General features: G+C 38.5%; 3 protein-coding genes across 16 annotated transcripts in view; 1 reads left to right on the forward strand and 2 right to left on the reverse strand.

Annotated features, from left to right (window-relative positions):
• The first annotated feature begins 1,670 nt into the window (after positions 1-1,670).
• Positions 1,671-2,707, forward strand: LOC134316586 (heat shock protein beta-7-like). Its single transcript, XM_062996987.1, has 2 exons — positions 1,671-2,177; positions 2,291-2,707. The coding sequence occupies exons 1-2, from the start codon at positions 2,073-2,075 to the stop codon at positions 2,450-2,452; spliced, it is 267 nt and encodes an 88-aa protein (XP_062853057.1). The 5' UTR covers positions 1,671-2,072; the 3' UTR covers positions 2,453-2,707.
• A 1,827-nt stretch (positions 2,708-4,534) lies between these two features.
• cplane2 (ciliogenesis and planar polarity effector 2) lies at positions 4,535-10,723 on the reverse strand. The gene is made up of 5 exons (XM_062996988.1): positions 10,615-10,723; positions 6,408-6,560; positions 5,314-5,438; positions 5,069-5,205; positions 4,535-4,920 (listed from the first exon to the last, which is right to left on the reverse strand). Exons 1-5 carry the CDS (start codon positions 10,721-10,723, stop codon positions 4,689-4,691), a joined length of 756 nt encoding a protein of 251 aa, XP_062853058.1. The 3' UTR covers positions 4,535-4,688.
• Positions 10,724-15,045: 4,322 nt separating this feature from the next.
• cadpsb (Ca2+-dependent activator protein for secretion b) overlaps positions 15,046-17,105 on the reverse strand; it is a 172,671-nt gene continuing 170,611 nt past the window's right edge. For all 14 annotated transcript variants that reach the window (XM_062997880.1, XM_062997877.1, XM_062997875.1 and 11 more), the window contains one exon: positions 15,046-16,335. In XM_062997880.1, coding sequence (XP_062853950.1) covers positions 16,159-16,335 — 177 coding nt within the window. In that variant the 3' untranslated portion in view covers positions 15,046-16,158. The remainder of the gene's footprint in view (positions 16,336-17,105) is intronic.

Raw genomic sequence — 17,105 nt, forward strand, 5'->3', positions numbered from 1 at the left:
CCTATCTGGTAAGTACATTCATTGATTGTTTTAATTTGCTACACCTACCGTACAGATAAACGTTGTGGGTACAGTTTTGTGATGTATACATTGCCACCCCCTGTACCCAATTTATCAATTGAAAGAGACCCTCACAGGACCCCTAAGGACACTCTTAACTCTTTATTAGGTATGCTTATCTGGTAAGTACATTCATTGATTGTTTTAATTTTCTACACCTTACAGTTACTGACTGTACCCATCTTTTGTAATGTATACATTGCCACCCCTGTACCCATATTTTGTGATGTATACATTGCCATCCCCTGTACCCAATTTATAAACTGAAAGAGACCCTCACAGGACCCCCACTGACCAGCTGTTATTATTATTATTATTATTATTATGTTTACTGATAGAAGACAGATACATGAACAAACTAGACACAAAGAAAAAAAACCTTTAGCCTCAAACTGTACACCTTCAATGTGTTCCTAAAAAAGGCAGTATGTTTAAACATTATTTAAAATCACAACAACACAGCTGCACCTGATGCACTCGTACCAGAGCAACACACTACTATGTGATAACAGTGCTGAGAATCTCTGGCGTTGGTCCATCACCCAAACATCATCTGGTCAGTGGGGGACCTATGGAAGTCCCTTTTGATTGAAGTATACAGGGGTGACAAAGAGTACAGAGCAACAGATTGAATACAGTCAGTAATTGTGAAGCACCAAAGTACAACATAACGTGAACATAAATACCAAACAAGAAATTTCAGTGGATGTAAACAATTTTCCAAGATCATCTGGAGTGTTACCAGGGGAAACTATACCAAGAGGAAACAATGCTCTACATGTTGCTTTCTGTTTTCAAAACAAGCCATAATAGGAGCTAAAATGATCTCACTTAGGGTCAAGAATGTCCAGCTGTACTGTTGGGTATCCTAAATACACAAATAAGACATTAAACATTACATTTAATTCAGTAAATGCATTCTTGTTAATAATCTACCTTATATTGTTTACATTCTGACTATGTAAACACATACAAGAACAGATACATAATGGATATTATTAGCCACACAAGTTCATCTTCTCTGCTACATGATAAATACTACACATACACATCAGCCTCACCTCAGCCATATAACACAGACAGTGAAACAGAGTGAGTTCATTCTGGATTTAGACTACTAACGAGGCATTAGACTATGCTCTTCTGCATCTGTACAGTCTAAAAAAGTAGAAACTGTAACTACTTTCATCTAAGAAACATAATGTCAAGCCAGAATTCTAGGGTGAGTACAGATCATCCATTGTAAATTAACCGCAATTGCTTATTACTAGGCTTCAAACTGGGTTTCATGTTTTGCTTGTACTGTTACTATTTTAACACTCTAAACAACATGTAAACAAGAATTGTAAAAAAAATTTAATTGTAAAAAAACAATTAAGCAATTGCAGATACTGTTTTACTGTATCACTGCATTATGCATTTTACAAACCCCATTTCTGAAAAACATTTTGTGAAACACAATACAAACAGGAGAGTGGGATTTGTTAATTCTCTTGAATCTTTATTTAAATAACAAAAGAAAAAAGAAGAGATTTCCAACATTTTCACTGATCAGCTTTATTGTATTTTTTAAATAGAAACACAGTCCAAAAAGTTGGGACAGAGTCAAAATAATAAGCAAGTGAACTCGTAACAGGTGAGGAAAACTTGCATGGATGTGTTAGGAGGATCAACCAAAGGATTCGTGTTTTTAAGCAGTGATGGGTTGTGGTTTACCACTTTGTTCCAAACTTCAGGAGAGAACTGCCAATGCCCAGCGCAGGGCACTTATTCATCACAGGGCTTCGGCCACCCCCAACCCCCAGACATAGCCAATCATGTCTGTGCCACACCCAGCTGGCTGATAGCACCTCTGAGATTTAAGCGGATCTGGAATAATAAACCGCTGCACCCCCTTAGTGCCCAGGATCTTCTTTTTTCTTCCTACTGTTAAATCTACAGAATTGAAGTTAGTTCTGAATCCTTGATCATTTCGTTTGTGCTTATTTTTCTTTCTACAGATAAAAATCTGCATGATGGATGACATGTACTTTTTCACAGTGGATGTAAGTAAATTCTCACCAGAACAAGTGATCGTCAGCTCTTCAAATAACCTCGTACAGGTTTCTGCTGAGAAGGTAAGTAAAGTCAGGCATGGAGCTTACAAACATTAGCTTACATATGAATGTTAAACTGCTTATTTATTTTTCCATGTATTGTTTTTTTTAAATTACTTTTTATTGCTAACCAGCTGGCATCAGATGGCACAATCATCGAGGCATTTTCAGAGAAATGCCAGTTTCCAGCTGATGTGGATCCCATGACAATTACATCATCCTTGGGGAACAGTGGTGCACTGACCGTCAGAGCTTGGAAATACAAGGGAAATGGTTTAACAAGCAAAGAAGTCTAGACTAACAACAGGTCTCTACAGTGTCTGTGGATTTAACAGTTTGTGCTTCGTAAGTGCTTTGCATATCAAACTGATACATTGTAAACTTTAGATTTGTCATGTGTAAATTATCTTGTAGACTACATTTGTTTATTAATGTAATTAATCAAGTGTAAGGAGTTACTTTTCTGTTTTGGTAAATTCAGTTTTATATGAATTAATGTACACTTATTTACACCGTGTTAGTGGATATTGGAACATTTTTATGTCCCTTTTGATGGCTATTTGATGAGGTTGGGGTTTGTTAATTAAAAAAAATAAAAAATAAAAAATCAACAATAATTAAATTATTCATTTTTTTTGTTATTAACTTTTTATTAAGACACATGTCAAATAACACATATATGCACATTTACACAGATACAATTTCTTCCGGATGAAGGAACGGGCAGAGAGAGCCTAGGCTAATGTAAAAATAATTGTACAGCCGTAGAATATAATGGACAACAATAAAATTTACAATAGATATTTATAGAGGAACAACAAAGGATAACAAATAAATAAGATAATGAAATCTTAATTAGAAAAGATTGCTAATATAATTCCAAAAAGGAAACCATATTTGCCAGAACTTCTCAGTCCTCTGATGTAGGTCAAAGGTTAACTTCTCAAGAGGCAGAAGAGAGCTATTTGAGAGAGCCACAAATTTAGTGATGGGACCTGAGGAGTAGACCAAACAAATAAAATACACTTTTTTGCAATGAGGACCAGCAGGGTGAATACCTGTCTAGCACTGTAGTCAAATATAGCTTCTAATTCGCCATAAAGCAGGTATAATTTAGGGCACAATGTGAACTGCATATTAAGAATTTCTTGTACAGCTATATGCACCTTTTCCCAAAAAGTTTTCATTTTATCACAGGTCCAAAAAGAATGAATAAAAGTGCCTTTGTTAGATTGACACTTAAAACATAAATCAGACCTCTCTGGGAATATCCTATGTAAACGCAATGGGGTAAGATAAAATCTGTTAATACACTTGAAATTGAGTTCGTGTATATGAATTGAAGTACACTTGGGGTACAAATCTGAACAAATTGAGAGCCAGACATCTTCATCAATAACCTCCTCCAGGTCCCCCAAGGGTTCCCGAATACCCTCAAGACTTACAAAAGAGGAATGACATCAGATAACATGACATAAACCTTTGAAATGAGACCTCTCAGGTCATGCTGCTTAGATCTCTGTCTCTAGTCACAAAATTCTGGCGTCCAAAAGAGCTTTAATAAAGTGTTTAATTTAAAGATATCTGAAAAAGTCTGTTTTTGGCAACTTATACTTGTTTGAGAGATCCAAAAATGACATCATAACGCCTTCTGAAAATAAACAATAAAACTATTCATTTTTTAAATAATTATTAAATCCATACAAATGCTCAGGTGTCAAAAAGTAGAGGTAGCTTTATTGTTTATGATATAATTTGAAAAATAATACTGTTAAATACAAATACACTTTGTTACTATTATTTATTTTAATCTCTATATAACAATGAGCTGAGGTAGTGTTATGGTTCACAAGATCTATTAGGCATACTTAAAACTGGATCTTTATCAATACTTAAGTTAATCCTGGACTGAACTGGTCTGGCAGTAATGATCATAAATTAAAAAATTGCTCTAATACACTGGAAACAGTAAGTGTCCAGAACTGGGCAGTCACATAATGCAAGTATTAACAGTAGAAAACCAAGTAGTTGTATTTAGTGGAAACAAACATTTAGAACAATTATAACCGTATTTATAACAAAATTACAATTTAACATAATTGAAAACTCTATTACAGTTGTGTGTGAAATAACCTTACACTTTACAGTACATATTACATTCCATTAGAAAAACATATATATATATATATACAAACAATAAAATCGTTATTGTCCCATGTGCAAAGGTTTTTTCCAGTTGTAATGTCACAAAATTTAATGATCAGGCCCTAATGGCCTGTTACGACTTGTCAGGCAGGTCAATAGTTAGAAACTGTCAGCTGATAATAATTCTTTGACTCTTCAAACCTTGTGCTAACACTCAATAACCACATGCTCTAAGGATCTAAAATAAAATCTAAGAAACTTAATAATTCTACCACTGCAGGAAGAGGGTAAAATAAACTGTCTTGCATTTTCAACAATCAGTATCTTACACAAAATATATAAACATGACCTATACACAGCATGACTAAATGCCATAAATCTGCAAGACTAAACAATGATCTCCACGTCTGCATCTTCTGGAAAAGACGGTACCGTGATGGAAGAAACTCGAATACAGTCCTGGTGCCACAGGTTTTCTGCCAAGGCATTTAAAAGGGGTGCAACTTCCCCAAATCCTCCACTCACGTCCCCTCCCACCCGGAAAACTGGTATCCCCTGTTCCTCCTGAAAGCGTGTGATCTCACTTTCTGTCACATCTGTGTGCATAAACAAATCAAACCTTTGGAGTTAAGGTCTACGCACTAAAACCAAATACAGTAGATTCAAACAAATGTAGGTATAAAAATTCAGACTTCATTTTTTTTTTACATTTTATGCTCATATTTAACAGGGGTGACAATAATTTTAGAGTTTTTATTTAAGGATACTTGGTGCCAACCACCAGTCTGACCAGGCTTTCGGAGGGCTCTGTGATCCGAGACATGTGATTGGAGATGTCCTCAAAAGAGTTGCTATCAGTAAAGGAAAACAGGAAGAGAATAGCATCCACCTGTTCCTTACAGGACTGTTAAGAAAAAAACAACACAAAAGTAAACTGTAAAAGTACACCCGACAACATAGAGGCTGTGTTAAAGCTGGCTGTCTGAAGCATGTGGTGGAATGATACGTTTACCGGCAGCATGTGGTCAAATCTGTGCATGGCGCTCTCGCCGCAATCCCAGAGCTGGAACTGAAAGAAAAGCTTGCGTCCACTTTCTCTTAGCTTTACAGGCCACCACACCACGCTCGTCTCAATACCTGGAAGGGAAAAAGAGTCTTTGAACGGTTGTCACAGCAGATGAAAAAATAATAGACTAAGATGACTAAGACTAAGAAATAACATACAATATTTTATGAACAGTACCAAACAGTGGTAGCCTATGATGAACCTTTATTGTCATTGTACAAGTACACTGAGATGTGCTCTACTATATACAAAGTAATCAGGAAATTGAACAAAGTAGTTAGGAAATATAACAGATACAGTATATACAAGTGTCCAGAGGAGAAGGTATACAAAATGCAATGCTTGATTTTTACTTAAATTCATGGACAGGCATGAATCTATGTATATGTACAATTGTGCAAATGAGAATATGAGGTAGTAATAGATGATCCTGGTAGTAGAAGGCTCCCGGTTTCCATATAAGGTGTCCCATGTACCAAGGCAATATAACAATGGCAGTACTAATGCCATCGACCGTATAGCAGCTCCGAATACTGTTAAAGTGAACGATGTGCAATAACGATTGATACCAAACATATATTATACTATACTTCGCATAATATGTACAGAGACGGATATAATAATGGCATACGGTATACTGCTGCTCCCCACAGGCATCAATGAGCCTTGGCCGCCCATGACCCTGTCGCTGGATTACCACTGTTCCTTCCTTGGACCGCTTTTGATAGATACTGACCACTGCAGATCGGGAACACCCCACAAGAGCTGCAGTTTTGGAGATGCTCTGACCCAGTCGTCTAGCCATCACAATTTGGCTCTTGTCAAACTCACTCAAATCCTTACGCTTGTCCCTTTTTCCTGCTTCTAACACATCAACTTTAAGGATAAAATATTTACTTTCTGCCGAATATATCCCACCCACTAACAGGTCCCATGATGAAGAGATAATCAGTGTTATTCACTTCTCCTGTCGGTGGTCATAATGTTATGCCTGGTCGGTGTATACCCTTAAAAATTCAGAGAACAATTAACATATGTACCTGTAGTTTCATAGTGCATGCTGGGCATGTCTAGTCCAGCAAGACGGGCAGCCAAAGTCGTTTTCCCCACTCCGCTTTTACCTGAGAGCAGAACTTTATAGCGAACTGTGTCTACTTTCAGATGAGGGGGCATCACTGGGGCATCCAAAAAACCTTGAATAAAATATGAAAATAAATGTTTCACACGCAAGACATTACTAAACACTTTACTAAACACTGATCTAAGACAACTGTCAACTAGAGAAATTGTAAAAATACAAAATATTAAAACCTTTAGAGCCATTCATGCATTCTAGTGACTTACTGGCTATATTATAATATTATTTAAAACATATTTTATATATAATACAAACTTTAGTCATTCAATATTATTATATTTAAAGCTGCAGCATGGTGGCTTGGTGCGTACATTTATGGCATTTAGCAGACGCCTTTATCCAAAGCGACTTACATGACATACATACAGGGCTTGAACCAGCAACCCTCTGATTACTAGTCCAGTACCTTAACCACTAGGCTATGGCTTGTGTGTAGCGCTGTTGCCTCAAAGCAAGAAGGTCCTTCGATTTCCAGATGGAGCGGTCTGGGTCCTTTCTGTGTTCGCATGTTCTAGCCGTGTCTGTGTGGGTCATTATGATCCCTATAGTGGTTCACTATGCCTCTCTTAATAATAATCTGGTTGTATGAGGGCATTATCAACCTGGCATATGGAAACATCAGAAAAGGGTTTTAGCATAGGTAGTACTAGGTCCTGAAAAAGTGCCTGAAATTTGCTGGATTTAATACAGTCTACAAAACAATCATTGTATCTATGACTTCAGATTGTGGGTTAAAGGAATCTAGATCTAGGAAATATGATGAAAACAGACCCATCAACACATATTATTACCATTACTATTCTTCAAGGTCCAGGTTTTATGCTTTCATACAGTGATATTAAATCCAGTGACACCAGCAGACTTTACAAGCTTTTAAAAATGGCAGGACAGGTTATTGGGAACAATCTGGTCTAACCGAAGCTGGTATTTTTAGGATAAAAATGCTACATAAACTCCTGTACATGATGAAAAATGCTTCTCACCAAGTAATGCATTTATTTTTTATGCCTTGTAAAGGTCACAATGTAGATGAACTGACTCATACAGGTGCCAGAAGTAATGTGGATAGGTCTGGATATGCATTTATTTTTTACGCCTTGTAAAGGTCACAGAGTAGATGGACTGACTCATAGATGTGCTTATTCATTGTTGTGTGGTGTTTTGGGGGGTATGGGCGTATTTGGCAACTATTATACTATATAGCAGACCCAGGGACCAAATAGGGAACCCAGACAGACTGTGCCCAGTGGCTTCTCTCATGCAACAGATTTATATGATCTAAAGTAGGGTTACAACATAATTACACCATTGGGACTCAATCATTTGCTTCTGCTGTGACATATATGAACACCACCCAGAGATTCAAGCGTTTAAGGTGTGCTGCAAACACGGTGAAAACTGTGGAGCTGCAGAGAGAAAGGACCCTGATTATAAGAACATTTTCCGAGAACATTAATGTTCCAGATTAATGAATCAGCAAACCCAACTGGCCTCAGAAGAACAAAAAAACTAAATTTCAGGACAATAAAGAAAAAAACGCTTGTTGCTGCATACGTTTTAAAGGATCACAACAAATGTGTCAGTGGCAACCATAAGATGATCAATATCTTTTTTTTAATGCATTTTCTCCCTATTTTCCTCCCGATTTAGCACATTCAATTTTGTCTTCCGCTGCTACCAGAGATACCAGATTGCACCCAAGGAGAGCACGTCGCTGTACACGCCTCTTCCGACACGTGTACAGCCCTCCTCTTCTCGCCCCTGCTTTCTGCACAGGCGTCTCTTCCGCCAATCAGGGTCCTTACACAGCGTATGAAGACCCACCCACCCACACATAGTCCGGCCCCCCACCCTGCAGATACGGTGGCCAATTAGTATCTGCTGCAGGCAGTGACAATTATGCCCGCTAGATGGTGCCCAGCCGACTGGAGGCAACACCGAGTTTCGAACTTAGGAGTTCAGAAACTCGGTGCTGGTGTGCAAGTGGAATATCCCACTGCGCCACCTGGGCGCTAAGATGATCATTATCAACCAAGAACTTCATGGTCAGACTCCACATTATGCCACTCTTGATCAAGTAGCACAGGAAGGCGTCAACTGAAATATATAAAAAAGATTTTGGACAGGCCTGGATAGTGGTTTGTCTGGAACAAGGGGCGAGGCTTATGACCAGTAGAAATCTTTCTCTACAGTCAAGCATGGAGGTGGGTCAGTGATGATGTGGGGATGCTTTTCTGCTGCAGGAACTGGCAATCCTGACAATCCTGACAATATGACTGGCATCATGGATTTACAGAAATACCAGGGGATTTTAAGCTGGAATGTCTCAAGTATTGAGGCTGGGGGTTAGATAGAGATAAAGATTCGTCTAGATAGAGAACTTGATATTTTTCATTTAAACTTAAAATGATGTTATCTTAAGTTATTAAAATTGCTTTTAGGAATCAATACAGTTCTTCCTCTGTTTACTGAGACTTTTCTTTGGTTGTTTATATTTAATTCTATACAGATCAGTATAATATATTTTGAGGTGAATATTTCTGATTGCAGCTGTATATAAAAAACAGTTTTTAAAAATAGCATACAAAGACAATGCCATTGTTTAATAAGGTTTGGTTTGTTGGTCTGGTAGTGTGGGTACTGCACAGAAACCTGGAGTTGAGGATGGGGTTCGCTCGTACCTTCTGGTCAGTCAGTCCGTGAGTTTAGGATGTTCTTATATTGTTCACGTGGATTTCCTCTGGGTACTGTAGTCTCCTCTCACCTCCCCAAAATGCAAACGGGATTGCTTAAAAGTTGTGAATAAATGAGCAAATATTTTGTTTCTGAACAGGACAAGGCACCTAGTTTAAATTCATTTAAAAAACTGTCCCCTGGCTTCATGTTAAGGGTGTATTCCCATTTTAAACCAAGTACAGCTAAAGCCACCGCGACCCTGGCCAGGATAAAGTGTTTCGCTAAACTAAATATTCATGTATTTAGTAATAAACGTTTGTCACTCTTGATAATAAAAATACTTCAAAACTAGGGATGTAACGATGCACCACAAGACAGTTAAAAATCGGTGCACATGTGCCACAATTCTAATCAGTTATTCATTTAAGATGAATCGATATTCACTTTAAACAGCAGAGGGCACTGGCGCTATTCACCGAGCCTGGTTGACGTCACTACAGGTTGCCAGGTTCGGAATTTTCCAGCCAAATTTATTTATGTGAGGATCTTTATTTGTAGTATTCATTTATTTATATAATGTAGGATGTTTTAAAATTTCATTTCAGTTTTTTTTAATAAGCATTATTTGGCATAGTTTGTACCTACATCAGAAATAAAACAGCATTCATTTTTCATTCATTATTATTATTTTTTTTCCTCCCCAATTCCCCCCCAATCTAGTCATGTCCAATTACCCTGATTGCGTCCTCTATACTGATTCGACCCTTCACCCCTGACTGAGGACGCCTCTCAACTGACATACGCCCCCTCCGGCACGTACAGTCAGTACAGACCGCATTTTTCACCTGCACGAGTCGAGTTCATATACTTGACGGCCACTGTGTATGGAGGGCCACACCCCCATCAGCATTATTCCTCAGCCCTGTGCAGGTACCATCAGTCAGCCAGCAGGGGCCGCAGTTGCACCAGTTATGAAAACCCATGATCTGACTTTCTTACCCTCTAAACCTGAACAACAGCCAATCGTTGTTCATGCAGCCGGCCAGCCCAGTCGGAAAGGCAGAGCTGAGATTCGATACGATGTATTCGAAACCCCAACTCTAATGCGCTAGTGTACTTTACCGCTGCACCACCTGAACAGCTTATTCATTCATTATTTAGATAAATAAAAGACAAGCACAAAAACTGTAGTTTATTTTTTAAAGAGAAATAATAAAAGGAAACTTTGTCATAATCTGTCTTCAATTTCATTTTGTTTAAAAAATTGGGGAAAAAATCGTATCGTGAACCCAGTATCATGAACCCAGTATCGTGAACCGTATCGCAACATCCCTATTCAAACCGCACAATCCAGAGGCGCTGGACCATCACGTGACCTAAATATGAACTAATGACACATGCTGCTCTGTGGTATCCATGGTGATTTGACTTACCGAATTTACGGCGTTTTTTCTTCTGCAGGATCTTGTTAAAGAATTCTCGGCTTTCAGAAGTCCGATGCCAGTCTGATACTATAATAGATCCAGCAGCTACACGCGCCATTCCCAACGTCTGATTATTAACTGCTTATTATTAAAAACACAGAACTAATAACTCAACCCGGCCGCTTTAGGACGCGCTCTACTGTCGGGAAGCAAGCCATACTGAAACATTTTTCAAAATAAAAGTCCGCACTTGTGTCTGAGGTTAGGTTTGTTGCTAATAGCATTTTTGTTTTTACACTATCCAGATTCCAAACCCATTCATACACTGAGCTCAACAGTATGTTATAATGTTTTTAATTATTATTAATTATTATTTTTGTTGCTTTAGCATTAGGTAGTTCCTCCAATAAATTCTCTATTTAAGTATACCACAGAAAGCCTGAATGTTTACAGTCTGGTTTAGGGTTGCCAACTTTCAGAACTGGAAATAAGGAACACCCTGGGCTGGCGGGTTGGCGGAAAGCATAGGGTGGGGGTGGGATGGCGGGTGTTTACTTGAGCGGGGGTTGGCGGTTAGGGTTATATAACGGGTCTTACACCGTCATAGGAACATTTTCAAAATGTTTTATTTAGGCTGTTTAACATATATTATTTAAATTTTTTATAATAACAAATCAGAACCATATTTTAGGCAAAACAACATGCATACAGAACATCATGTAAAATTTTTACTCAATATTGTAAAGAACATTTTTACATAATCCATCTTCACACTGACATGTAGCCCTGGTTCTGGACTGCGTTGCTTAGGGGGGCAGTGAGAAAATGCCCACTCCAGCGCCCCCATAGTGCCGGCCCTGCTTGTGTTACTTTGGTACCTAAGCCGGATTCGAACCTAGGGTGGAAAAATACGCGCGATGCGCTCTGCCACTGCACTACTCAAACACCGGAGTAATAAACAGGTTGTTACACTGATATGCCTGTGCACACACAGCGTTACTAAGACTAAAAGTAAAAACTACTTACAATAATAACCAAACGCTTTCTAATTCCCACGGTAGCAGCAGTTTCCTTCTGTTTCATACATATCGCCCTGTCTCAGTCTAATCTGCAGCATTTCTCTCCCACTGATAAAAATACGGAACAAAGCGCGTCCCATATCAGTTAAATACGGAACTTTTGTTTAGTTTAGTTTAGAAGTTTAGTTTCCAAATAAGGAACGATTCCGTATTTTAAGGGATTGTTGGCAAGCCTAGTCTGGTTTATGTACACATGTACACACTCTATTAATCAATCAATTCCCTTTTAACAATACAGGATTAGCACTGAGTCCAAAGTCGAGTTAATAACACTGGGCACAATGCAGGAACACAACCTAGACATGGTATTAATCCACAATAGAGCATCACACACTCATTTACTTACCCACTTTAACCTTTATATAAGGCTTTGATCACAAATTATATTTATAGTATATTATTTATATAAATATGATTTGAGTCTTTGATCACAAGTAAGTACACCCCTCACATTTCTGCAAATATTTCATTATATCTTTTCATGGGACAACACTATAGACATGAAACTTGGACATAACTTAGAGTAGTCAGTGTACAACTTGTATAGCAGTGTAGATTTACTGTCTTCTGAAAATAACTCAACACACAGCCATTAATGTCTAAATAGCTGGCAACATAAGTGAGTACACCCCACAGTGAACATGTCCAAATTGTGCCCAAATGTGTCGTTGTCCCTCCCTGGTGTCATATGTCAAGGTCCCAGGTGTAAATGGGGAGCAGGGCTGTTAAATTTGGTGTTTTGGGTACAATTCTCTCATACTGGCCCTGGATATTCAACATGGCACCCCATGGCAAAGAACTCTCTGAGGATGTGAGAAATAGAATTGTTGCTCTCCACAAAGATGGCCTGGGCTATAAGAAGATTGGTAACACCCTGAAACTGAGCTACAGCATGGTGGCCAAGGTCATACAGCGGTTTTCCAGGACAGGTTCCACTCGGAACAGGCTTCGCCAGGGTCGACCAAAGAAGTTGAGTCCACGTGTTCGGCGTCATATCCAGAGGTTGGCTTTAAAAAATAGACACATGAGTGCTGCCAGCATTGCTGCAGAGGTTGAAGACGTTGGAGGTCAGCCTGTCAGTGCTCAGACCATACGCCGCACACTGCATCAACTCGGTCTGCATGGTCGTCATCCCAGAAGGAAGCTGACGCACAAGAAAGCCCACAAACAGTTTGCTGAAGACAAGCAGTCCAAGAACATGGATTACTGGAATGCCCTGTGGTCTGACGAGACCAAGATAAACTTGTTTGGCTCAGATGGTGTCCAGCATGTGTGGCGGCGCCCTGGTGAGAAGTACCAAGACAACTGTATCTTGCCTACAGTCAAGCATGGTGGTGGTAGCATCATGGTCTTGGGCTGCATGAATGTTGCTGGCACTGGGGAGCTGCAGTTCATTGAGGGAAACATGAATTCCAACATGTACTGTGACATTCTGAAACAGAGCATGATCCCCTCCCTTCGAAAACTGGGCCTCATGGCAGTTTTCCAACAGGATAACGACCCCAAACACAACCTCCAAGATGACAACTGCCTTGCTGAGGAAGCTGAAGGTAAAGGTGATGGACTAAACCCAATTGAGCACCTGTGGCGCATCCTCAAGTAGAAGGTGGAGGAGTTCAAGGTGTCTAACATCCACCAGCTCCGTGATGTCATCATGGAGGAGTGGAAGAGGATTCCAGTAGCAACCTGTGCAGCTCTGGTGAATTCCATGCCCAGGAGGGTTAAGGCAGTGCTGGATAATAATGGTGGTCACACAAAATATTGACACTTTGGGCACAATTTGGACATGTTCACTGTGGGGTGTACTCACTTATGTTGCCAGCTATTTAGACATTAATGGCTGTGTGTTGAGTTATTTTCAGAAGACAGTAAATCTACACTGCTATACAAGTTGTACACTGACTACTCTAAGTTATATCCAAGTTTCATGTCTATAGTGTTGTCCCATGAAAAGATATAATGAAATATTTGCAGAAATGTGAGGGGTGTACTCACTTTTGTGATACACTGTATTTATAATAATCATATAAATATAATTTAAGTCTTTGATCACAAAATTTATTTATAGTAATCATATAAATTTGAGTTGAGTCTTTGATCACAGGCCTCTCCACATGTGTGTGTACTTCAAATCAAATCTTAAAACACGTTTTTTCAGCTTGCTTATACACCAGCTGGTTAATGTTGTTCTCTGTCCTTTTTAATTTGCTATTTTAAGTACTTTTCTTTTAAATTATTATTATTTTTGTTATTATTATTATTAGTTAAATTGATATTCACTTGTTATCTACTCTTTTTTTTCTATTTTGTTTATGCATTTTAACCTAGCCGCAATTTTCAGCAGCCAATCCACATATTTGTGGACTTAACAGTGTCACAAGGTGAGGTTTTATTCCAGTTCCCCAAACCCCATAGATGTGTGGCACTCACTACCCCAGTCCTCCCTGTGTGCATACTTTGTTTTAGAACTAATTACCCTAAAGGTTTTCATATTCTCCCATGTTGAGTATTAACATTTTATCAACCCTATCACAAACTCTCTTTTTACTTTACTGGCTTTTCCCCAAGTGCATTACTATAAGGCATTACATATAACCCAGAATTGCACAATTTACTGCTAAAGATGGATGCATCAATGGATGGACAGAATACCAATCCATCACGGGTCAACACATTTCACACATGCACTTAATAATTTACACACAGTAAAATTTAAAGTATCCAATCCACCTTTTGTATGTTTTTGTGAGGTAGAAATACACCAGGTTGTCCAGATTACAAGGGTCTATGTTGCTGTGCTGCACCACACCACAGTAATAATATTAACTCAGTTTAATTTCTATTCTATGGATATTAGATGTACTCATACATACTTGAAAAACACGATACTGGAACTGCTTCATTGCTTTTGGCTAAGAACTAAATAGAAGACTTTTAACAACAAATGTAACCTACACACCCACCACCTGCAGGTGTTCCTTTAGTTTAGTGCATTTTAGCTCCCAAATGAATAAATACTCCAAGCTTAGCAAGCAATATGTTTAAACGTTAGCTTTATATATCATTTATCAGCCTGGAATTTTATATTATTGCTTTGTAAAAATCTCCAGTAATTTCATCTACTTCTTAGGTGACCCTGTGTAGGGTCACGACTCCAAGACCAGTTTAATTCAATGGCAGCGCGGTGGGACAGCTGTGTACTAGGGAGCTGGGTTAGATCCTTACCTCCAGGATCTTACTGTCAGTAAGGAGTTTTACATGTCTGTGTAGGTCCCCCCCCCCCAGTGTACTCCACAAAGATCCTGGTTCCTTTTTCATACTGACCAGTGCAAATTAAAATGAAACAAGCAGAGGCAGTGAGTGTATTGTACAGTTATCTTTATTGAGAGGCCACAGCTCTTGCATATAACAACTGTTGGCTTTTATAAGGCAAACTCAAGAATGAATTCACCAGCTAACGAACACAGAAAAGAAAAACAGCGCTTCTGGAGGCATGCAGTAATGGCTCAGAATGCATTGTACAGCTGTGTGTATATACAAAACAATAGTGAGACCCCCAAAATGGCACCTATGCAAATAATAACAAAAAAATGGCTTTGACAGAACACAAAAAAAGCAAAAAAATCGTGGTCCATTGTAAAAGTTTAACTAAACAAAAATATATTCTTTTGTAGTCAATTCTGACGTCTAAATAAAATATCTCCAATAAGATATCAAAATGGAGCTAATAGAATATTGCCTTTTTAGAATACCAATTCCTTTTAATTTTAAGATGAATGTGAGACACTGCTTTGTTAATGAGATGCATCGTGAGATTCTCTTAGGAGTCACAGAGCCTCAGCACAAGAAGTAAAAACAACTGAAACGGTTACATTTTATGAGAATGTGCAGACACAGAGGACATTTACATTAACAACTTTTAACTTAAGTACAGAGTTTCATTTTCAGTTTTAAAGCAGTTGGCATCCACTTTAGAAACAGACAAGACAAAGAAGAGGATCCAGACACTCATCATCACGACAATGTACCATAAATGTATGTAAGAGTACGTCAAAGAAGCGCCATATATGTAATCGCATTGGACAGGGACACACCTAATTATCTCACTCGACATCGTCAAACAGATGGTACTCCATATTGCTTAGGAACACACAGAAATAAACTCCCAAATAAATTAGTCCAAAAATCTTACTTTTTTATATATTATACTTAATTTTCTATCTTCACACAGCTAAAACTGTCTTCTTTTAAATAACTTTTCTTTTTACTTACTTTGTATAATTACTAGCTTTTTCTCCACTTTAGCTCTGTTTGTGGCCATTTCGAGCAGATGATGGGAGGTCCTACGATGGCTAACTGGAGTAATCAGAGTGGGTACATGCATCTTCTGTTACCAGGCTATGTTTGGAAAGGGTAGAGTGGTGGAAGGTTCGAGAAGGGGTTGGGTTCAGGTCGCACCGACTGCCTTGGTGCTCTAATCATCCTCCTCATCCTCTTCATCACTGTCCCTCATGGTTATGCCCTGCATGCCACCCTCCCTGACTGAAGCAGTGGCCTCTTCCAGAGTGAGCCGGTTCCGGACTGTGTCATACATCTTGCTGTTCAGTGTTGAGTCGAGAACGCCTTGCAGCCTGAAGTCGCGATACTTTTTCTACAAAGCACAAGAACAGTCGAATAGAGCTGAATTTACTTAGCTATGTCAGATCTCACCTTTATATAAGGCTTTGATCACAAATTATATTTATAGTATATTATTTATATAAATATGATTTGAGTCTTTGATCACAAAATGTATTTTAATAATCATATAAATATAATTTAAGTCTTTGATCACAAACTGTATTTATAGTTTATTATTCATATAAATATGATTTAAGTATTTGATCACAAAATTTATTTATAGTAATCATATACATTTGAGTTGAGTCTTTGATCACAGGCCTCTCCACATGTGTGTGTACTTCAAATCAAATCTTAAAACACGTTTTTTCAGCTTGCTTATACACCAGCTGGTTAATGTTGTTCTTTAATTTGCTATTTTTAAGTACTTTTCTTTTAAATTATTATTATTTTTGTTATTATTATTATTAGTTAAATTGATATTCACTTGTTATCTACTCTTTTTTTTCTATTTTGTTTATGCATTTTTTCCCATTTTCTCCCAATTTAGCATAGTCAATTTGTCTTCCGCTGCTGGGGGGTTCCTGACTGCAGTCGAGGTGGGTATATGCTGCTCACGCCTCCTCCAACCCACGCGCAGCCCTTTGTTGAACCGTTTTTCACCTATGCACTCTGCACAGGCGCCTCTTTATCTGCCAGTCAGGGTTTTTACAAAGCGTTTGAAGACCCCACCCACATAGTCCGGTCATCCCGCCCTAGCAGAACCATGTCTGCACTGCCAATTATGCCCGCTAGATGGTG

This window comes from Trichomycterus rosablanca, chromosome 6 (genome assembly GCF_030014385.1).
Source record: "Trichomycterus rosablanca isolate fTriRos1 chromosome 6, fTriRos1.hap1, whole genome shotgun sequence".
Classification (NCBI taxonomy): Eukaryota; Metazoa; Chordata; class Actinopteri; order Siluriformes; family Trichomycteridae; genus Trichomycterus; species Trichomycterus rosablanca.

What these genes read in the sequence shown, in the direction of transcription:
- cplane2 (XM_062996988.1), bottom strand. Translation starts at nt 10,723, where the DNA reads ATGGCGCGTGTAGCTGCTGGATCTATTATAGTATCAGACTGGCATCGG. An exon ending in GAAAAAACGCCGTAAATTCG is followed by an intron (nt 6,561 to 10,614) that starts GTAAGTCAAATC and finishes ATTTTATTCAAG; the next exon opens with GTTTTTTGGATGCCCCAGTG. An exon ending in AGACTGGTGGTTGGCACCAA is followed by an intron (nt 4,921 to 5,068) that starts GTATCCTTAAAT and finishes TTAACTCCAAAG; the next exon opens with GTTTGATTTGTTTATGCACA.
- LOC134316586 (XM_062996987.1), top strand. Translation starts at nt 2,073, where the DNA reads ATGATGGATGACATGTACTTTTTCACAGTGGATGTAAGTAAATTCTCA. An exon ending in TACAGGTTTCTGCTGAGAAG is followed by an intron (nt 2,178 to 2,290) that starts GTAAGTAAAGTC and finishes ATTGCTAACCAG; the next exon opens with CTGGCATCAGATGGCACAAT.